Below are 22,784 nucleotides of genomic sequence, written 5' to 3' on the forward strand. Positions count from 1 at the left end.
ATGTTTTTTCCTCTGGGCCATGCTGCTCTTGTTAAAAAAAAAAAAAAAAAGCAAAAAAAAAATTTAACACATTTCACTAGCTCTAATAAATTTCATGTTCTGTAGTGGAAAGCAGGAGTTTAACACCAACTAAGCTGAATTCAGTACTGCAAGAAGAATGTAATGAATTTGAGCTACTGGCAGAATGAGAAAAGCCACCAGAATTGGGTTCGTTCACTCATCCATTCAGTCTTATTTATCGAGCACTTACTGTGTGCAGAGCACTGTACTAAGCGCTTGGAAAAGTATGGACATCAATAAAGAGACAATCCCTGCCCACAACAAACACACAGTCTAGGGGTGGGGAAGACAGACACATCAATATAGATAAATTAAATGACACATATGTACATAAATGTTGTGGGGCGGGGAGGGGAGAAGAGAAAAGGGAGTGAGTCAGACTGATGCAGAAGGGAGTGGGAGATGAGGAAAAGTGGGGCCTGGTCTGGGAAGGACTTTTGGAGGAGATGGGCCTTCATTATTATTATTATTATTAGTAGTAGTATTAATAATATACTATATATAATAATATATAATATATGATGATACATTATTATTATTATTATTATTATTATTATTATTATTATGGTACTTGTTAAGTGCTTACTATGTGCCAAGCACTTAAGGCTTTGAAGGGAGAGGCGGGGGGAGAATTGTCTGTCGGATTTGAGGAGGGAAGGCATTCTAGGCCAGAGTGGGCCAGGGTAAGATGGAGGCACAATGAGAAGATTGGCATCAAAGGAGCCAAGTGCGCAAGCTGGGTTGAAGATGGAGAGCAGGTTAGGGACCGTCTCTATATGTTGCCAATTTGTACTTCCCAAGCGCTTAGTACAGTGCTCTGCACACAGAAAGCGCTCAATAAATACTACTGAATGAATGAATGACGTGAGTTAGCAGGGGGCGAGGGGATGGACCTCCCCCCTGCCCAGCTGAGCGTTCCAGCCGCCCACCCCACTGTGCGACCAAGGCATGAGTCTCCAGCACCTTTCGTATACTAAGGTATTAAGTCAGTCCTGCCTTAAAGAATAAACACTGTGTAGATTTTCCCTCTAGACTGTAAAGCTTATTGCGAGCAGGGAATGTTTCTGTCAACTCTCTCATACTGTTATGATTTACCCTCCCAATTGCTTAGTATAGTGTTCTGCACACAGTAGGTGATTGATACATACGATGAATTGATTGGAGATTGATTGACTCTCACTCTCATTCTTTTCAGTAGTATCTCTTTGGCTAAACCTCCCAATGGGCAACCGATAGGTGGCCCATTCAATAATGGAGTGAAAAATATTTATCCTCTATACACATAGCAAATTGGAGTTTCAAATCCCCACCCACAGGCAAATTAGACTCTGTTTTGTGGAATGTTTTATAGTTTGGTTTTGAAACTCACGTGAACTACATCTCTGTCTCTTATTAGTTTTAGCTCTTGCTTCAGGTCCAGAGCTGGGCAGACTTACATTTTTAGGTCTCGTTGGTATAATTGATCCCCCAAGGGCTGGAGTGAAAGAAGCGGTTCAGATTCTCTCCGAGTCCGGCGTATCTGTGAAAATGATAACAGGAGATGCCTTGGACACTGCTCTGGCTATAGGTAACAAACAAGAATGGAGAGGGAGGGGTTGGGAATGGGGGAGGTTTGAGGGAGAGCAAGAAGCCGGGTTTTGCTGACTGAATTTTTCAGGAGAAATTGCATTATTAGCCATGTTGCCTCATGGATTAAGTCCATACTGAGTATTCCACTGGGTTATGTAGAAACAGTGAACTCTTTGGGAGTTGGGTATCTCTAATCCCCACTTTTGAGTCTGCCTCATCAACCCAAGCTGAGCTGGCTAACAGCAGTCAATGATTTTTATCAAGTACCTGTGGAGTACAGTTGTCTGCACTTTGAGCTTAGAAGAGTACAATAATTAGCCAACATGACCCTGCATTCACAGAGCTTACAGTCTATTCTCTCAAGATTGGCCATCCCCTATCCCCACACCAACAGCCCCCCAACTCTTATGCTGACCCCAAAGACAAACCTGATTCCATGTACCGGGCAGGAAGTTGTCCTTACCTGATAGGACTCTCACCTTACAGGCACTACTCGCTGGCCATTTGTCCTCATCAGGTCTCCACTAGCGCTGACAGGGCCAATTTACCTTATTTGAGGGACTTGGACACCCTGAGAAATTTTACTCTGAGTCCTCAGAGTACAGTGTAGTCTCTAGACTGTAAACGTTGTGGGCAGGAAATGTGTCCATTTATTGTTATATTGTACACTCCCAAGCAGTTCGTACAGGGCTCTGCACATAGTAAGCACTCAATAAATACCATCAAGTAACTGACTCAGAGGCTCAGAACCAGGGTGCATTTTGTAAGCACATTGTATTTAAGGATGGATTTGCATTTATCAAAGAATTCACAGCTTCGGGGAAACCCAGGGTTTGATCTTATCTCTTCCACTAAGGATTGTCCTTCTCCCAACCTCAAAGTTATTGTAGCTCCAGATGCAGTTAACTCTCCTTAGCCAGAAAGTCAGGATCATTGTCTCATCAGTCCCCAGAATGGCCTCTACAAGGAGATAAGGTAAAGATCTTTTCCTTTGACCATCAGGAAACTGAAATCCTCACCCAAGTTCTTAGAGTTGATTAGAACTGCACTAGGAATCCCGTGTGGTTTGCCTTCCCTGGTACTTTCCTCTGTTGTTAACGCCAAGGGCCAGCAAAGGGTATAAAGCACATGAAATAGGCCCGAGGGCTCCGGTGAATCTGGGAATGCTGTGGAGGTCATTTACATAGACTCACCCAGACTGTGAAGTGTATTCTCAGATGAAATTCCAGATGAAATTTTATTTCTGTTCCCATGAGGATTGTCGGTCTTTTTCCTCACCCACTCAGTGGCCCTAATGCCAGACATTGGCTTCAGGAAAGGGAGAGTCCCTCTTCTTGGAGAAGTTTGGGGGAAATGACGAAGGCCACTAGAAATCTCTAGGAGCTGAAATGAGGAGACTCCCTCCAGCATTTCTTCAACTGGTGGGGTCATGGAGATTGGAGCTACAACCTGCTGGCAAACTTTTTTCTTTTTTCTGTGGTATAGGTTAAGTGCTTACTATGTGTTGAACACTGTTCTAAGTGCTGGAATAGACATGAGTTAGATTGGACACAGTCGCTGTCCCGCATGGGACTCACAGTCTAAGTAACTTCATGGTGAAAGGGGCAACCAAGCCAGCCTCATCTATTTCTGGAGCCCTCCTTCTGCCCTCTCTTCCTCCTCCCTCTCAACTTTTACTACCTGCGCCAGTACTGGAAGCTGTGCAGCAGGAAGCACTGACCCCAGTTCTCATTTGAAGGCAGGAACATCGGTCTGGGCAATGGAAAGCTAAAGGCCATGTCTGGAGAAGAGGTGGAAAACATGGCTAAGCCAGAGCTGTCTGCCAAAGTTAGAAAGGTAAGCCGTTTGAAGACTTTGTAGATCTGTCTTCAGCTCGTACCGTAATCTGATTTAGATCCACATTTCTCTTACAGGTGTCAGTATTCTTCAGAACAAGTCCAAAGCACAAACTCAAAATAATAAAGGTATGTCTGGTTCCTGCAACTGCAATTAAGCCATTCAGATTTCTAGACTGTGAGCGCACTGTTGGGTAGGGACCGTCTCTATATGTTGCCAACTTGTACTTCCCAAGCACTTACTACAGTGCTCTGCACACAGTAAGCGCTCAGTAAATGTGATTGATTGATTGATTGATTGAAAAAGCCAAGTGTTGATTGTATCGTATTGGCATTTCAAGTAATTTTTGGAATTCAATTTTCCAAAATCAGAATGGAAGAATGTATTTTTCTCAACGGGCAATTTTCATCATAAATTATCATGATGCCGTTGACACGAACATTCTGGGCTTTTCCGCAGGCTTTGCAGGAGTCTGGCGCTATCGTAGGAATGACAGGGGATGGTGTGAATGATGCAGTGGCCCTGAAGTCTGCCGATATTGGGATTGCCATGGGACAGACGGGGACGGATGTCAGCAAAGAAGCTGCCAATATGATATTGGTGGATGATGATTTCTCCACTATAATGTAAGTTACATTTCAGACATTTGGAGGGCAGGAGTATTGCCCTTAGTACTTCTTACCATTTGTTTGGCTTGATGCAGGGTAGTGGAAGATTCCACAAGTACTTGTTAGTTTGAAAGCTATGTCCGGTTGTCTTCCAGGAACGCAGTTGAGGAAGGCAAGGGAATTTTTTACAACATAAAAAACTTTGTTCGGTTTCAGCTTAGCACGTAAGTAGCAACTCCTCAGAGGAAGTTTCTTATTAACCAAATCCACTCTGGAAATCTGAGACTCACAGTGCCCTGTGCCTGTTTTTACATTACAGGAGTATTTCAGCTTTGAGCTTAATTACTCTCTCCACAGTATTCAATTTGCCAAATCCACTCAACGCTATGCAAATTCTGTGGATCAACATTATTATGGATGGACCCCCAGCTCAAAGGTAATTAAGTTGATGAATCTGAGTATTTACCTAAGGGACATTGTTATCTGAGCAGTGTGGATGTCCAAGACAGTGGAGTTTTTCTGTTTTGTTTTTATTTGTTAGCAGACATGATTAATCAGAGCTTTATAGTACTTCAAAGTACTCAGTCTTCTTTTGGTTCCTGACCAGATTCCTCATACTTATGGGTATTTTAGCAAGGGGCCGTTTAGCTAACAGTTACTGCTTATGCATGACACCATTTTTCTTTTCCTCACGGTCCTAAGATCTGACCAAAATCTCTGCACTGAGGTGGTCACCTCATTTCTGGATGCCAGACTGATAATGTCTTCGATTGCTGTCTCACACCCATCCACCTCTGGGTCATATCGTTTGCACTTTTGTTCCATGGTGTCTTTAATGCATTTCTCGTGTTGATTCTCCTCACCATCCTTGCCCGACAAAGGCGTGATGGGTGAACATTGTCTCAGTGCTGGTCTGACTGTGTTTTAGGATCTCAAGTTTTGTGAATCAGTTTTAACCACTTGATGTTAATCAATTAAAGGTATTTATTGAGCACTTAATATGCACAGAGCTCCATAAGCGGTTGGGAGAGTACAATACAGCAGAATTAGCAGACACATTCCCTGCCCATCATGAGCTGTTAAGAATTAAGTTTAGGTGCTGTTGGCTGAACTGCTCCAGAAGTAAAATACTCAGTTTGGGAAAGGTCGAGAACATTGTCATAAAGAAAATTGGACACTATCATTCCTGAATCCCGAATCCCATCAGTTTGGGGTAAATCTTGATGCAGAATTGGCATCACATACTGTCTTTCAATCTGCATAGGACTTGCCAGCCTTTTTGCAGCATTGGATTATGTGCTACCCAGGAAACAGCAGGCAATGATGCCATTTGACCCTGTTACTGATCCTTGGTTGGATATGGGATTTGCCAGATGCAGGCTGGCACATACATTGATCTCCTTATAATAGTGTGGTATTTATTAATAATAACAATAGTAAGAATAATTATGGTATTTGTTAGTGCTTACTATGTGCTAAGCACTGTTCTAAGCACTGGGGTAGGCACAGATTTATTACTGTATTTTACTGGTACATATTTACTATTCTATTTATTTTGTTCATGATGTACATATAGCTATAATTCTATTTGTTCTGTTTTGACACCTGTCTACATGTTTTATTTTGTTGTCTATCTCCCCCTTCTAGACTGTGAGCCCGTTGTTGGGTAGGGATCGTCTCTGTATGTTGCCGACTTGTACTTCCCAACCACTTAGTACAGTGCTCTGCACACAGTAAGCGCTCAATAAATACGATTGAATGAATGAATATAAGGTAATCAGGTTGTCCCACGTAGGGCTCACAGTCTTAATCCCCATTTTACAGATGAGGTAACTGAGGCACAGGGAAGTTAAGTGGCTTGCCCAAGGTCACACTGCAGACAAGTGGCAGAGCTGGGATTAGAACCCGCATCCTCTGACTCCCAAGCCTGTGCTCTTTCCACTAAGCCACACTATTTGTTAAGTGCTTATTATGTGCCAAGCAGTGTACTAAATGCTGGGGTAGAGACAAGATCATCAGGTCTGAAAGTCCCCCTCCCATGTTGGGCTCACAGTCTCCAGAAAGAGATTTAACAGGAATTGAATCTGCATTTTACAGATGTGGAAAGTAAGGCACAGAGACGTTAATTGACTTGCCCCCAGGTCACACAGCAGGCAAGTGGCAGAGCAGGGATTAGTAATAATGATGGTATTTGTTAAGCGCTTACTATGTGCAAAGCACTGTTCTAAGTGCTAAGAGCTTACAAGGTGATCAGGTTGTCCCACGGGGACTCACAGTTTTAATCCCCATTTTACAGATGAGGTAACGGAGGCACAGAGAAGTGAAGTGACTTGCCCAGAGTCACACAGCTGACAGTTGGCGGAGTAGGGATTTGAACCCATGACCTCTGACACCAAAGCCCGGGCTCTTTCCACTGAGCCACGCTGAACCAAGGTCCTCTGACTTTTAGACTGTGAGCCCACTGTTGGGTAGGGACTGTCTCTATACGTTGCCAATTTGTACTTCCCAAGCGCTTAGTACAGTGCTCTGCACACAGTAAGCGCTCAATAAATACGATTGATGATGATGACTCCCAGGCCCAAGATCTTTCCACTAGGCCATGTTGCATTTTGTTGCTTCCGTAGACTAATTGTGGATGAAATCAGAGCCGTGCTCAGTCTACAGCAAGTGTAATCACATGTGTGCTACCAGTACATAGTCATATGTGTACAGGTGTTTATGAATGAACAACTTCAGGGTTTCCGCTGGTGCTTTCAGAAGCGTCGGCAATTGAAACGGTTTTTCCCTGAGCATCAGAATCTGATCAGCTTCTAGAATCCGTGTTGCATCCCCCAAGCACGACTGCACAGATTGGGCTGGACAGGATGGCACCTGGGCTGGGGAAGGGATCTGATAAAGCCCTCCCATTCTGATCTAACAGTCCTTATCAGTGTAGGCTCTTTATCCACTTTTCAGAACGGCCAAAACTTACCAGATGTCAGGGCCGCTAGACCTAGTAGTAGTAGGCATATATTTATTAAGCACTTAGTAGGGAGAGAACACTTTTCTAAGGGCTGGGAAAGAAGTACTCATTGAGTTAGCGCCATAGCCCAAGGCCTCTTAGCAGCTCCCAGCCTAAGGCATGGAGAGGGGTGGCGAGAGACACCTAAGGAAAGATGAAACAAACATATGAGAGACGTGGCTGATGGTAAATATGACCAGAACAGTACAAGGCACTCAAGCTAGAGGAGCAGACTCCTCAGACCCAGAAGTCAGAGCCGCAGCTGTGGCCTCCACTGTATTCTGAAAGTTGAAAAGGCCACATGCTTCCAGTGTTTCTCACCCACATCCTACCTCTGGCCTGGAATGCCCTCCCTCCTCGTATCAGGCAGAAAATTGCTCTCACCTGCTTCAAAGCCTTATTGAAGGCACATTTCCTCCAAGAAGCCCTCCTCTCCTCTTCTCCCACTCCCTTGTGCATCCCCCTGACTTGCTCCCTTCATTCATCCTCCCTCCCATCCCTACAACACATATGTATATATCTGTATTTTTTTTATGTATGTTAAAGTCTGTCTTCCTCGCTAGACTGTGAGTGGGCTGTGGGCGGGGAATGTGTCTGTTGTCAGTGCTTAGAACGGTGCTTTGCACATAGTAAGCACTTAATAAATGCCATTATTATTATTATTATTGTACTCGCCCAAGTGCTTAGTACAGTGCTTTGCACACAGTAAGCACTCTAAATAGAATTGATTGAAAATATCCCAAATAAATCAATGGTATTTTTTGGACACTTACTGTGTGCAGAGCACTCTACTAAGCGCTTGGAAGAGTACAATACAATAGAGTTGGTAGACACATTCCTTGCCCACTAGAAGCTTAGAGGGGAAGAGCAGTGTGGCGTAGGGGCCCGGGACTCAAAAGGACCAGCATTCTAGTCCCGGCTCCAGTGTTTGTCTGCTGTGTGACCTTGGATAAGTCACTTCACTTCTCTGTGCCTCAGTTACCTCATCTATAAAATGGGGATTAAGACTGTGAGCCCCATGTGGGAGATGGACTGTTTCCAACCTGATTGCTGTGTACTTACCCCAGCACTTAGAATGGTGCCTGGAACATAGCGCTAAACAAATATGGTTTAAAAAAAATAAAGCTTGGATTGAACAGCTTAAACAGTCTTAAGTGATCTTGTTATTACCCCTGATTCTGGTTTTAGCAATTTAAAAATATATAAAATAATTACATTATACATTTTCCCTTCACCTCCTGGAACTGAAAACACACGGTGGTTGCCTTAATAAAAAGGTTATTTTGCTCTCCCATAGAGCCCATCTACCTAATGAATGGTAGAAAAACATTTTGTAAAAGAAAGAAAATTTCCAAGGTCTTTTTTTTTAAAAAAACTCAATGCATTGCACTTTTGTTTTGAATTAGTTTGGGAGTGGAACCAGTTGATAAAGACGCCATTAAGCAGCCTCCCAGGAGTGTTAAAGATACCATTCTCAGCAGAGCATTGATCCTGAAAATTTTAATATCTGCTATCATCATCATCAGTGGCACTCTCTTTGTCTTTTGGAAAGAGGTGAGAAAAGCTGTCTCCCACGTTTTTCCGCGCAGCACCTAGAAAATACCGATTCCACTTAGAGGCCAGATGTAAGCTTCTAATATTATTATTCAGTTTTGCCACAGGATTAAACACTTTGGCTCCTGAATGTTGTGTTTAACTGCCTGTAAGTTGTTTTTAAGATAGTTTTGCTTAATAATTATCCCATTATTAATTTTATTGGGACAACTATCTGCCCTAGACAGTCTGTGAGTCTGTAGAAAAAGCCACTACAGTGTTCCTGGGTTTAATTTTAGTTAAAGATGCATTCAAATTTCTTTGCTCCTCTGACAGTGAGGGTGTTCGGGATTTGAATTGCAATATAATTTGAGAAATGCCATAAAAGTTAGATTAAAAGTTTGGATGGTTTTCATAAAAATTGATTGCCTTCAAACAGAGGGATATTACACTGGGCTGCTTAGGAAATGAATTTAAGACTCATTAATTTTTCTTCTTTCATGTAATTCTATTTTGCCTATGTGTATTCAGATTCCCGAGGGCAAGGAGATCACGCCCAGAACAACCACAATGACATTCACTTGCTTTGTGTTTTTTGACCTCTTCAATGCCTTGACGTGCCGTTCTCAGGTGAGGCTCAGTGGCCGTGCCAACAACCAACTATTAAGTTTAGAAATAAAAACAGCGTCTACATTTATTGTAAGTCAATATTTGATGAATGAGTATACACGGACTCCCCAAAGGACAAGGAAACGCTATAAACCTAGTTACAGTCATACATTTAGCCACGACTGAATTGATTTGGGTGACAGCGGATGGCTATTAAAAATGCACACTCACGCCCACGACGCAAATGGAAAATGCTGCTTTCTGATCTCTTTCAGACCAAGCTGATATTTGAGATTGGGTTTTTCAGGAATCGCATGTTCCTTTATTCGGCGCTTGGGTCTATTCTAGGGCAGATGGCTGTTATCTACATTCCACCTTTACAGAAGATCTTTCAGACTGAAAATTTGGGAGCATTAGGTAAGTTACGCTGGCCAAAATCCAGGAAGACTGTAATAATAGCTTCATCACACTTTACATTGTGGACTTCCCCGCTAAGCCGTAAACTCATTGTTGGCAGGGAACTTCTCTACCAACTCTTTTGTATTGTACTCTCCCAAGCACTTAGTATAGTGCTCTGCACCCAGTAAGTGCTCAATAAATACCACTGCTGATGAATGGAGCTTTTACAGAGTCATTCAGCTGCTGTCCCACCCTTTCTGTCCTAGCATTTTCATTTGCCCAGTGAAATGCCCATCTTGCCATACCTATTTCTTTGAAACAGCCCCAGGCCTAGAGAAGCGTCATCCCACTCTTGTGGGATTATCAATTATCAACAATAATGGTTATTTATTGAACACCCTTTGGAGTGGAGGGAACAACATGCTGAACGAAGCACGTTGGAAATTACCGTGCCCACAAAGACTTTACACTCTATTTGAGGAATTGAGTGTGCTGGAAGAGACTAAGCTTAATTGTTTTGTCTCACCATCTGTTCCACATTCATAATTTTAGGGATGGGAAGAAGCCTTTTAACACTTCTTCACCCTGACTTCCCCACCACCCGGAGAAGCGAAGGGGCTGTTACTAAGTAGGGACTGTCTCTTTTTTGACTTTTTATTGTATTTTTCCCAAGCACATAATCTAGTACTATGCACTTAGTGAGTTTCCAAGAAATACTTCTATGTAGATACAGTGTGACACAGGTAGGGATTAGACTAGTTCCCAAGGGAGTTTTGCCAAAGGGGCATGGTTGTGCGGTAACCAGAATGCTTTATGAGCAGAAGCGGCATGACCTAGTGGAAAGAGGAGTCAGAGGATCTGGGTTCTAATCCCTTCTTTGCCCCTTGCCTGCTCTGTGACCTTGGCAAGTCACTTAACCTCTCTGTGCCTCAGTTCCCTCATCTGCAAAATGGGGTTCAATTCCTGTTCTCCCACCTTCTTAACCTCCCCCATCTGGGACCTGATTATCCTGTATCTCTCCCAGTGCCTAGTACAGTGCTTAGCACTTAAATACCAGTATCATTGTTATTATTATTATTAATAATAATATTATTATTATTATGAGGGCTGCTGGGAGTAAGATGGAGGGTCCCTTATTAGGAAAGAGTTTAAGCTTAGAGAACAGTGTGGCTTAGCGGCAGAAGCATGGGCCCTGGGAATCCGAGGACTTGGCTCCTAATCCCAGCTCTGTCATTTGTCTGCTGTTAGGACTTTGAGCATGTCACATAACTTCTCTATGCCTCAGTTATCTCACCTGTAAAATAAGGATTAAATCTTCCTCCCTCCAATTTAGACTGAGCCCCAGGTAGGCAAGGGACTAATTCCAACATGATTGTTTTGTATCTATCCCAGTGCTTAGTGCAATGCCTGGCCCATCGTGATTACTTAGCAAGTACCATTTAAAAAAGTGAATTACTGATTGGGAAGAATAATTATGGGAGGGCAGTACAAGTTCAAAGGAGGTGACCGTGGGAGGGAAACGGGAAGGGGCTTGACCCAACTCACATAAGGTTTTCCGTCTCCTTGCACAGTGCCTCCCTGCTCACAGCTGAATATGAAGCATGCTTAAAAGCGTAATCTCCAAAATCTGACTACAGGACTGTAGATAAAATGAATAGTGAGGCTTCAATCAGTAGAATTTGAGCATTTACAATGTGCAGAGCACTGTACTGAGCGCTTTGGAGGGTATGATGTAACAATATAACAGACATGTCCCCTGTCTACAGAAATGATTGCCCTGATTTGTTTTCCATAACAGTCACAGACGGAAGTGTAGAACAAGAGAGGTGAGCTTTAAGCTGGAAGTTTAACATCCCCATTAAATGGAGATTTCTGGAAAGTTGTTGTCAGGGTTGGACTTCAGGTGGCAGGAGTTGTGCAGAATGGTAGGTAAAGACTGTTGAAGGAAAAATAACCAGCAAATGACTTGTATTTTCCCTCTTTTCCCTTCCTGACAGATCTGTTGTTTTTAACGGGACTATCCTCGTCAGTGTTTGTCCTGTCTGAACTCATCAAACTCTGTGAAAAGTATTGCTGCCGAACAAAGAAAATAAAGATTCATCATGAAGATGTATAATAGACTCAAAACAATATACATTTTCATAAGTAATATATATTTTTACTGACACTGTGACTGTTTCCTAATTCTTCAAACGTGCCCATTTCTTCAACAGAAGGATTTTTAGGAAACACTTGTCCAGGTAAATAGCCCATTGACTCTCAACACTTGATTATTGTTCTCTGAGATTCTTCCATAACTAGGTCAACTTTCAGCAAACAATTCTGATTTCATCCAGTCATCTGTTGTACACTCCCAATGCTTCGGTCTCTCTCCACTACTTCTTAAAGGGCTATCATTCTGGGAAGCAGATGCACCTGTACAGAAAACTCAGTCTATTTATTAAATTGCAATGATTTTTATTAATAAAATTTATTAAGGTATTTTAAACTAGAGTGAAATGAGGCCATCTTGCTTTTGTTCTTTTTGCCTTTACTCAGGAATTTCCCTGAGGCCTCACCGAAGGGCTGATTTGCAGATTGACGAAGAGGAGGGAAGGCTGAATTTTTTGTTTTGTTTTTGTTTTTTTTAATTTTGGAAGAGGACAAGTTCTGGTCCTGGCTGGGAAACTGAGCTCCTTCTAAACATTAGGTACTGGGTGTCCCAGGCAAAGGAGACAAGCACTCACTCCACTAATCCTCTAAGGCAGGCCCACACTTCTTAAGTGAGCACACTGTGTTGAGTGCCTAAACCTTAACTAGAAACTCCTGAGAAACGCTCATGAACATATCTTCTAAGGTTAGGAGAGAGGCTGTTAAACTTTCTTTGCTATTAATCAATCAATCAATCCTATTGAGCGCTTACTGTTTGCAGAGCACTGTACTAAGCGCTTGGGAAGTCCATGTTGGCAACATATAGAGATGGTCCCTACCCAACAGTGGGCTCACAGTCTAAAACGGGGAGACGGAGAACAAAACCAAACACACTAACAAAATAAAATCAATAGAATAGGTATGTACAAGTAAAATAAATAATCAGTCAATCAATCAATCAATCGTATTCATTGAGCGCTTACTGTGTTACCTACCATGGAGTCAGTCAAGAACTGAGCTTTCGGTCTTTCCGCGTTGAGGCTTCCGCCAGACTTAAGCATGTCTTTTAGTTGAATGAAGGATTGGGTTGCAGTACGTCATGGCCTTTGCATTAGCCAAAAGTGCAGCTAAGATAATGTCTGTGCTCTTATTGCTGGCTGGCTGACTGAAAGGTTATTAACAAGAGGAAATGGACTAATAGAATAGAAAATTAAAATGGCACTGTCTGGCATGTAGGATGATTATTCTTTCTGTTGTTGTTCAAAAGTTTTTCCTTTGCAGAGTTTAATTTGTTCTTATAAATTCCTGTGTAAGTCATTTTTGCTTGTGCAATCTAAAAAGAGATATTCAAGGCTTAGTATCTCCAACCTGAGGCTGTGATTATTTGGGAAAAGCAGCAGCTTGGCCTAGCAGATACAGCATGGGCTTCGGAGTCAGAAGGACCAGCGTTCTAATGCCCGCTGTGCCGCTTGTCTGCTTGGGCACCTCACTTAACTTTTTTGTTCCTCAGTTACCTCATCTGTAAAATGGGGATTAAGACTGTGAGCTCCATGTGGGACATGGATTGTATCCAACTTGATTAGCTTGTATCTACCCCAATACAGTGCCTGGCCCACAGTAAGCCCTTAAATACCATTTAAAAAAAAAAAAGTTAGAGCAGCTACCTATTGCTCAGTACCACCATAGGTCCATTTTAATATCTTCTAATTCTTGTGAGAAGTTGATTATGGAGCTTAGGGTAAGTAAGACTTCAACTTCAAATACAGCTAGAAGAGGCACGAGCAGTTCGAAAGCTGTGTTCTAGGTTAAAATCAGTTGCACTGAAAATTGTAGTAGACTTCTACAGTTGCAGTAAGATCTTCATTTTCCCTATTTGACTCCTGAAAGTGTTCATAAAAGTGAACTTTTTTTCTTCCCCTACTTGTAAAAGTATTTTATCATTTCTAGGCTTGGAAATATACTGATTGGCACTCCAGTCAATAGTATTCATTACTATTTGTCTTCTCCTCTACACCTTAAGCTCCTTATAGGCAGAGAACATGTCTACCAACTCTTGTACTCTCCCAATGCTTAATATAGCACACAGTAAGTGCTCAATAAATACCTGATTGATTAAGAACCTCCTGGATGCATAACACTATATTAAGCACTAAGAAGAGTATAAGAGTTAGTAGATGGAATCCTGTATTTGAATGGAGGAGACACACTGAAATCATTTAGGTATGAGGAGAAAGAAGAAATGGCGTGGTAGATAAGTGCATGCTTTAATAGCAGAGTAGCCAAATTCATAGGTACAGAAGTGATGTGGATTACACTAATGCTGAAGTGATAATTGGGAAGCTACAACATGGGCTTGGAAGTAAGAAGGACTGGCGTTCTAATCCCAGTTCTGCCACTTTGCTGTGTGGCCTTGGGCACCTCACTTAACTTTTTTGTTCCCCAGTTACCTCATCTGTAAAATGGGGATTAAGACTGTGAGTCCCGTGTGGGACATGGATTGTGTCCAACTTGATTAGCTTGTATCTGCCCCAGTACTTAATACAGTGCCCGGCACACAGTAAGCCCTTAACAAATACCATTAAAAAAAAGTTTGTTAATGGGGAGACAAATGTGTTGGGAAAGGCATCAGGGAAGACCTGAGTTCTAATTCTGACTTGCCGTTTGCCAAATGGGGACTCGATACCTGTTCTCTCTCCCATTTAAACCGTGAGTCTCATAAGGGACAGTGACTGTGTCCGATCTGACTATCTTGTATCTTCCCAAGTGCTTAACGAATACCGCACTAATAAGCGATGTGATTTGAGAACAGCTTTGATGAGGGGGAGAGTTTTAGTCTGGTGGATTTGTAGGGGAAGGATAGGAGTTAACTATCCTATAGTTGTAGGGTAGTTGTAGACTCTAAAACCTCATTATTGGAGCACCAAGTGGCAGGCCTTGAATGGGATAAATCCATAATGCAGCACAGCAATACACCCAAATAAGCAGGCTGTGTCATTCACGCATCTCAGCCACACTCACACCCAGGGATAGGATTCTGCCAACAGTAGCGTCATCTTCATAATGGTCAGCTGCGTGAACAGTGCTGAGAAAAGAAACTTACCAGCCATTCGAAAGTGCTTCTTTTCTTAGGGTCACGATGCAGTTGTTTGAAATGTCCCTTCTGAAGCAACTTGTCCTGCAAAGAAAAACTGCACACCTGGCATTCTTATGACAGGACTATTTCTCCACTTTCACAACACTGATGTGAGGCCACCTCGAGATACCCAAAGCCAGCGCTGATGTGGGATTTAACAGAGTAGATCAGCCAGGTTACTAGTCATATCTGAATCCTTGGGAAGAGTCTCTATTTCGGAAACAGAGAGGTTAACTCTATGTTCTGAACCATGAGAAAAAATGAGAGAAGCATTTTGCATAATAAGGAAAAGTTGTAGTTTGGGTTTTATTTAAAGACAAGGTTAAAAAGTACTAGTGAGAGCTACAGAATATATTTACCCTTTCACTACATGATTAAATCTCTTAACCAAAAATATTAGACAATACACACTGAATATAAAATGCATTATTTAACAGCACAACACAGATTGAAGCCTCAGGCCCTGGGTCCTTTGGCTTTATAAAGTAACAATTTGGCTTAAGATTCCCCAGCATTCCCTTTAAGAATGACCATAAAGTCCCCCAGAAACAAATCTCCGTTAGGCAATTTCTTTCCTTAAATTCACTTAATTTTCACTCCAATTCCATACAAGGCGAGTAGACATTTAGCACGAAATACCCACAGAGTTTGGGCCTTATAAAAGCTCAAGACACTCTAGTCCCTTGCTTATTTCAGATGTGTTCTCCAGTGTAAATGCAAGAGGAAAATCTAAATCTCCTCTCATCTACTTGCATTGGAACAATCAGGTTTTAAACCCCTAATAATAATGATTATTATTATTATAAATTATTAAACCCCTAATAACTGTACTGCTAATAATCAGCAGGAGCACAGGGCCTGGGCTTCATAGACAACTGCAACCTTCCGCGTATAGCAGCATTGAAACAACTATGCAGAAATTATCATTAACCCAATGGACTACAAGTTTTGACAACTCCCAGGGTGAACATGTGGCCCTCAGCACCCCAGAAGTCAGTCCAAGGTAGGATGGCTTAGGTCAGAGAAAGACATGCCCCATATTTTCAGACTCTGCTGAGGTCTGAGTCAAACAGCACCTTTCAATCCCGTAACATCTGTCTTTACATTGTGCAGGATGCAGCCTAGGCTGTTTGCCAGACAGGCCAGCTCCATCCTAGTCTTTCTTCCAGACCAAGGTTAGGGGCTCTGGGCCCTACCTTTATAATCACACCTCAGGTTCCTGTGCTTTCCAAACATGTTTCTTTAGCCTTCTATCACCAAAAAAGCCCTATTAGAAGAATGAGATACACACCTGCCAAAGGGTGGCCATCGGATTCCACATCCTAAGGACCCTGCAGAAGACGCAAGTTAGAATTGAAGTCTCCCTGCACCTAGAGAGGTGGGAATTCATTTGAATAACGGGTCAACAGCTGGAGCAGCCTGTGCAAACCTACTTAAGAGGTGACTATTTCTAGGTCAGAGCACTCAGGCTAGGCCAGCAGAAGATACTGTTCTAAACAGCTGAGCTGGAAGTCAGTCCACCTGTAATTCACTCTCCATCCTCACCCCCAAGTTGTTTCCAGGAAATGACAGAATCCTTAGAATTGCCCTGGAGAAAATTCAATCCTCTGTGCACCCGCCCTTTTATGAGAGGCACCTAGGAAATCCATCCAATCCATCCACGTAGTGTTTTCCACAATAAGAGAAACCGGGATCGTGAGTGTATATCTTTACAGAAGACTGCATAGCTATATATAGGCACTGAACACAAATGTATCCAGTGGTGCTAGAATCAAAAAAGTTCTAAAATCTAGAGGCTATTAATCCTGAATTTCTCCTACAGCATTAATCCTACTAATTTAACTCTTACATGCATTCCTGATAGCAACTTTAAAAAATGCCACTATACATCTCTTTTACTTTGGGCAGGTAATGGCTGTAATTGATTGATTGATACCTCATTCACTAAAAATTATTCCAAAAGCATAATCTCCCCTGAAATAGCTTGTCCCCCAGCTGTAAAAATGATGGAGGCAAGCATTCCAACCTTGGTACGACCTCACTCTCAGGGACAGAACTGGATTGTCTAGTCTACCAAATGCACCTGTGACTTGCCCAGGGATGACGCAGCTCCTGGAGTGAGAGGAGGAGGAGGAGCAGGAATGAAGCACAGGAACTGCTGAAGGTACAGAAAGGTAGGGGGAGAGGAGCCAAAGGGGAGAAAGAACAGAGACAAAGAAGAAAAGGGAAGCCAGAAGGAAAGGGGGAGAGGCCGGAAAGGACCAAGCGAGGGGAGGGACAGAGCGCACACGGCCCTGAGGAATTGAGAAACGTGGATGGAGAGCAGCAGACTTACCCGCTCTGCCCCTTGCTGTTTTTGCTGTCTCCAAGATAGCCACCAAGACCAAAAGCGGCAACTGCTGGCAGCCCAGTCCCACTCCTGTCAGATGTGAGCCTGAAAAGGCATCAGAGGGCCACAGGAAGAGGATGATGACCAACTCCTCTCAGGAGTTGGTCCCAGGGAGGCAGCAGGGAAGGGGGTGCATTTCAGAGAGGAAGGTCCAGGGCCCTAGCTAATCACCATCTAGAAGCCAGCTCATCCCAAAGCTGGCAGGCGACAATCATTTCTCTTGCGTAGTCCTACGACGTTTAATGTTGCAGCTGCTTTAGTATCATTGGAGGAAAGTTCATCTAGCTAATCACCATCTAGAAGCCAGCTCATCCCAAAGCTGGCAGGCGACAATCATTTCTCTTGCGTAGTCCGACGATGTTCAATGTTGCAGCTGCTTTAGTATCATTGGAGGAAAGTTCATCCATCATACTTGGACACATAATTGCATGTGTGCAGAGCCCTGTACTAAGCACTTAGGAGAGTACCATATAATAGAGCTGGTAGACTCGTTCCCTGCCTTCATTAAGCTTACAGTCTACAGAGAAGTCTAATTAGAGAAGTCTAATCAATCAATGACATTTATTGAGCACTTACTGTGGGCACAACACTGTACTAAGCACTTGGGAGAGTGCAATACAATAGAGTAGACACCTCGTTCCATTGTCAGAGAACTTTTACTTTAAACACTGGATTTTGGGAAGTACCAGGTTATTTCCAGATGAGCTAGCTGAAGCTCATTTGGCAATGTCGAACATATCCGACCTAATTGTAACTGTACAGTTGAGTGAGAATATTTTTATTACTCTAGTCTGGTGCCACTTCATCTGTGGTATTCTGCAGCTTTCTGCCTGGCTTCGGACAGGATGGCGATAAGATGCACCCTATAACCCTCTAGAGCAAAACTCTGCATTAGCAATAGCTTTTCATTCGCTTACAAAAAGTATAAAGAGAAGGGAGGAGAAGGAAGTTCAGGAAAATACTTCATCCGGGAAACATCTCTGCCAGCTTCCAGGATTCTTGGTGTGGCACAGAAACCCTTATTTCTCGTTGTCATCTTCAGCTACTTCCCGCAGCCCTTCGCTCTGGCGACTCTTTCCGGTCATCTCCAACAGGGCCTGGGCCTCGGGGTCTGCATCCAGGATGCTCTTTTTACCTTTGGTCTGGAGCAAAACCAAAAAAATTAGGACTGTTGCCGTGAAAACCGCACAGATGTACACATGGAACAATCAAGAATGAGGAAAAAACAATTCCTGTTCTGCTTTAATGAAAACTGAAGCTAAAACCCCATGATATTGGAGGAAGAAAAGTCAGGGTTTGCCTCAGGACTCCTGGATCTTTGGTTTCAGAGAAATGTACATCCAATTGATTGTATTTATTGAGTGCTTAATAGGTGCAGAGTATTGTACTAAGTGCTTGAGAGAGCACAATAGAGCTGAAAGATATGTTAAGCACTTAGTGCAGTGCTCTGCACACAGTAAGCGCTCAATAAATACGATTGATTGATTCCCTGCCCACATTCATTCATTCATTCAATTATATTTATTGAGCCCTTACTGTGTGCAAAGCACTGTACTAAGCGCTTGGGAGAGTACAATGTAAGAACACACAGTGAGCTAACAGTACGGTGCTCTGCACAGGGTAAGCGCTCAATAAATACGATTGAACGAATGAATGAATGAACGAGAAGCAGCATGGCTTAATGGAAAGAGCATGGGATTGGGAGTGAGAGGTCTTGGGTTCTAATTCCAACTCAGCCACGTAGCCGTGTGGCTTTGAGCACGTCACAACTTCTCTGTGCCTCAGTTACCTCATCTGTAAAGTGGGGATTATGACTGTGAGCCCCACCTGGGACAACCTGATTGCCTTGTATCTACCCCAGCGCTTAGAATGGTTCTTGGCACATAATACATGCTTAACAAATGTCATCATTCATTTATTTATTTTACAGCCCAGGATTCTGTCTTGCACTCAGCACGACCCTGGGCTCTACTTTTTAGATACCAGCTGGCTGGTCTCCCCCTCATTCCTCTCTCTTCCCCTTCTCCCCACCCACTGACAGCTGTGAGGAGGGAGAGGCTTTCTGACTTAGACTGTCAGCTGGGTCCCAAAGATCCACCATGGGGAGAAAGGCAGGAGTGAGAAACAGCCATGGCCGAGAGAACTAGGGTCCCGGCAGGCCAGACAATGCTGCTGAGGGCTTCGGGGGACGGGGAAGGAGGAAGAAGCCAGGAAAATATATCAATCCAGTAATCCTGGAGGCCACCTCTTTGCCAGAGACTCTGTCGCTGTTGGGGACCAGGGAGAGGAGGGAGATGTGGGTAACATCAAAACCCAGAGAGACAGAGCAGTTAAATTAACAGTGAGGTGAAAAGGAAGGGTGGGCTGGGTTTTAAAAAGTCAGGCAGGATAGTTTTAGAAAGAGGCATTTTCAAGTAGAAAATGGGGGGTTTGTTAACTGGGGTTGTATCGGCTGATTGTGGGACTGGGTGGGGGCCTACCCTTGGAGCTGTGGTGACACCCTTCTCCCCACTCTTCCCCCAAGAGGTCTTGCCCCTGGGACACTGCCACACTGAAGGGGAAAAGGGAAAGCAGAAGAGGAAGGAAAGATACTCCCTCTTTTCGTCCAACAAAAGGGAGCAGAACACCCTACAATTCCAAGTGAAATCTGCCACTCGTAGAGGCAGCAAGGTTTGAGGTGGCCTAAGACGGAGGAACAGACACCACTCAAATCTTGAAAATCTGAACCTCACTAAAACAAAGTCAAATTCCATGGGGTTTGTGGGAAGTCATACAGCCTTCAGGAGTTGGCCAGGAAGGACTATATCACTTAGACTTTTCGTTATTTAAGATGGTCCTTATCAGGGCAAGCCCAATGTTTAATAAAGAGGGCCTGATAAGAACTGCCACCTGGATATGGGGTTGAGTTTGAGGTGATGTCATTCCATAGGTCACTGGCTAGTTCTCCACCATTCCCAGCAGTGGGAAAAGGAAATCTGGCTTTAGGGGATGTGGGTAGGGTTAGAAGGATGGGTTTCAGGGCCCTGGCCTAGGGGAAAGAGCAGTCAGAAGACCTGGGTTCTAATCCTGAATCTGCCACATGTCTGCTATGAGACCTAGGGCTTAACTTCTCTGTGCCAGTTATCCCATCTGTAAAAAATGGGGATTAAGGGTGTGAACCCCGAGTGGGACAGAGACTGTGTCCAAAATGATCACCTTGTATCTACCCCAGCGCTTTCAACAGTATTTGGCACATAGTAAGCGCTTAACAACCATAATTATTATTATTACAGATCAAAGTGCAGAGATGAAGCAGAAGGGAAAGGGAGTAGGGGAAATGAGAGCTTAACTGGGGAAGGCCTCCTGGAGGAGATGTGATTTTAATAAGGCTTTGAAGGTGGGGAGAGTGGTGGTCTATTGTACATAGAGAGGGAGCGAATCCCAGGCCAGCCCTTTAAGCACTTTGATTTTTACCCTACCCCTAGATCACTTATGCTACATCTGCCATTTATTTTAACATCTTTCTCAAACTCATGCTCAGTAAGTGCCGATTACTTGTCCTCCCTTCCCCACTTTTAATTCATTAACATGAAACCTAACAGGCCTGAATTTCATTTTCCCAGAGCAAACACTGGGGTGTGAGGTTGCAAGCAATCAGCAAAGCAGAGAAGCAGGAGGCCCGAACAATCCATCCCAAACCTTCTTTAATTCACCGGACTGCAGCAGGAAGGATGATTTACTCACCACCTCACTTTCTGGCAGATCGCCAACTGCCCACACTTCCAGGGCATCTACCTTGAAGTTTTCACTGGCAGACAGCTGAGGGCTGTTATAGGTGGTACATCGGGGTTTGGCTCTGCTGTGTCCTTTTCCAAAGTCGCTGTCAATCCAGAGCCCGAAGTAATCGTGCTGGCCTCCCATCCCCTACAGAGTCAACAAGCATAGGAGATTTTAACGGCTTATAAATCAGCGTTAACTCCACGACAGTACTGCAGGTACACCATTCATTCATTCACTCAACCATATTTATTGAGCGCTTCCTGTGAGCACTGTACTAAAGGTACAACACAACAATAAACAGTGACATTCCCTGCCCACAACGAGCTCACAGTCTACACTGATCCTACTTTTTATGGGTCTTTCATTCTAAACAGCTTCAAAGTGCTAAAATTCTTCGAGAAGCAGTGTGGCCGAGTGGAAAGAGCACAGGCCTGGAGACTGAAGGACTAAAGTTCTAATCCTAGCTCAGCCACTTGACTCCCGTGTGACCTCGGTCAAGTCACTTCACTTCTCTGTGCCTCGGTTACCTCGTCCGTAAAATGGGGATTAAGACTGAGCCCCATGTGGGAAATGGACTTTGTCCAACCTGGTTAGCTTGTCTCTATCCCAGTGCTTAGCTCAGTGCCTGGCACATAGTAAGTGTCTAAAAAATACCACACAAAAAAAATTATGGACTGGTTCTCCGCTGAGAAGAAATAATTGTACAGTGACACCGTGGGAGTTACTAAGAGTCACAGAGCAACTGACTGAGAAGAACCTTTTAGACTGTGAGCCCACTGTTGGGTAGGGACTGTCTCTATATGTTGCCAACTTGTACTTCCCAAGCACTTAGTACAGTGCTCTGCACACAGTAAGCGCTCAATAAATACAATTGATTGATTGATTAACCAGAACTGAAACTCAAATCTCCTGACTCCCCTTCCAGTAACCTCTGCTACTGTGATCAAGCACTTGGATACCACTGATTTGAAGTGGCCTTTCCAATTACCCGGGCAAGTTTCTTAAAAAGAAAAATCACAAATGCGAAATAGAGTTCCAGAGCACCCCAGCCACGGGCGAAGCCCTGGGTTCTCCCACACCGCCGGGAAAGGAGGAGAGAGGGGACATAATCCAGTTTTACAACGCCGTCTACGTCAAGAGAGCGAAATCCTTCGCTCTGAAGTACAATGTGTCGCCGCAGGATCCCACTGTACGCGAGTCCCTGCCCGGAACCGCACCAGTTGAACGCAGGCTGGGTTTGGGGCTGGGGGGAGCGAGCGGGAAAGCCGGCCACGACCGGGCACTTCCAGGGGTGGTCGGATCCCGCCTGTTGTTCCGCCGGGTGCTGAACCTCGTGTCGGCGGGGAGATTGTTTCCGTCCTACCGTCGTTGGGTCAGGCGGGGGTGAGGAGAGGAATGAGCGGGGCTGGTTTCGGCCCAGGGGGCTGCCGGGGGGCAGGGGGTCTCCGGGGGCGGGTGAGCCCCTCCTGAGCGGGATTCTCCGACAGGTGGAAGCCCCGCCGCTGTCGCCCTTCCCGACGGCGAAGCAGCAGGCTCAGCCAGTGTCCCCCCGGAGGGTTTCCCAGCATCACTCGGTGTACGTGTCCCCCCACAAGAGTAGGGCCTGCCTCACCCCCAGGACCGCCCTGTTGTACCAGTTCCAGAAGAGCCCTTCCAAGGTAGGGGCGCCCACCCCAGGGCCTGACGGCGGACGCCCTTCGGGGTTCCCAATGTGGGTGGCCAGGCCCCCTCGGTCTTCCTGCTGTGCTCCTGGGGCCG

The 22,784-nt window shown here is 44.2% G+C and overlaps 2 protein-coding genes across 2 annotated transcripts in view; one reads left to right on the plus strand and one right to left on the minus strand.

The window, feature by feature from the left end:
* Positions 1–12,110, plus strand: part of ATP2C2 (ATPase secretory pathway Ca2+ transporting 2) — a 103,436-nt gene extending 91,326 nt beyond the window's left edge. The window contains exons 18-27 of the mRNA XM_038754318.1: positions 1,457–1,627; positions 3,368–3,465; positions 3,543–3,593; positions 3,925–4,091; positions 4,229–4,297; positions 4,393–4,509; positions 8,481–8,628; positions 9,139–9,237; positions 9,492–9,633; positions 11,613–12,110. Of these exons, the coding sequence (XP_038610246.1) occupies positions 1,457–1,627; positions 3,368–3,465; positions 3,543–3,593; positions 3,925–4,091; positions 4,229–4,297; positions 4,393–4,509; positions 8,481–8,628; positions 9,139–9,237; positions 9,492–9,633; positions 11,613–11,731 (1,181 nt within the window). The 3' untranslated portion in view covers positions 11,732–12,110. The remainder of the gene's footprint in view (positions 1–1,456; positions 1,628–3,367; positions 3,466–3,542; positions 3,594–3,924; positions 4,092–4,228; positions 4,298–4,392; positions 4,510–8,480; positions 8,629–9,138; positions 9,238–9,491; positions 9,634–11,612) is intronic.
* A 5,729-nt stretch (positions 12,111–17,839) lies between these two features.
* The window catches only part of MEAK7 (MTOR associated protein, eak-7 homolog), a 30,176-nt gene continuing 25,231 nt past the window's right edge, over positions 17,840–22,784 (minus strand). The window contains exons 7-8 of the mRNA XM_038754125.1: positions 20,991–21,170; positions 17,840–18,409 (exon numbers count right to left, since the gene is read on the minus strand). Of these exons, the coding sequence (XP_038610053.1) occupies positions 18,287–18,409; positions 20,991–21,170 (303 nt within the window). The 3' untranslated portion in view covers positions 17,840–18,286. The remainder of the gene's footprint in view (positions 18,410–20,990; positions 21,171–22,784) is intronic.

The sequence above is a fragment of the Tachyglossus aculeatus genome, chromosome 11 (genome assembly GCF_015852505.1).
Source record: "Tachyglossus aculeatus isolate mTacAcu1 chromosome 11, mTacAcu1.pri, whole genome shotgun sequence".
NCBI lineage: Eukaryota > Metazoa > Chordata > Mammalia > Monotremata > Tachyglossidae > Tachyglossus > Tachyglossus aculeatus.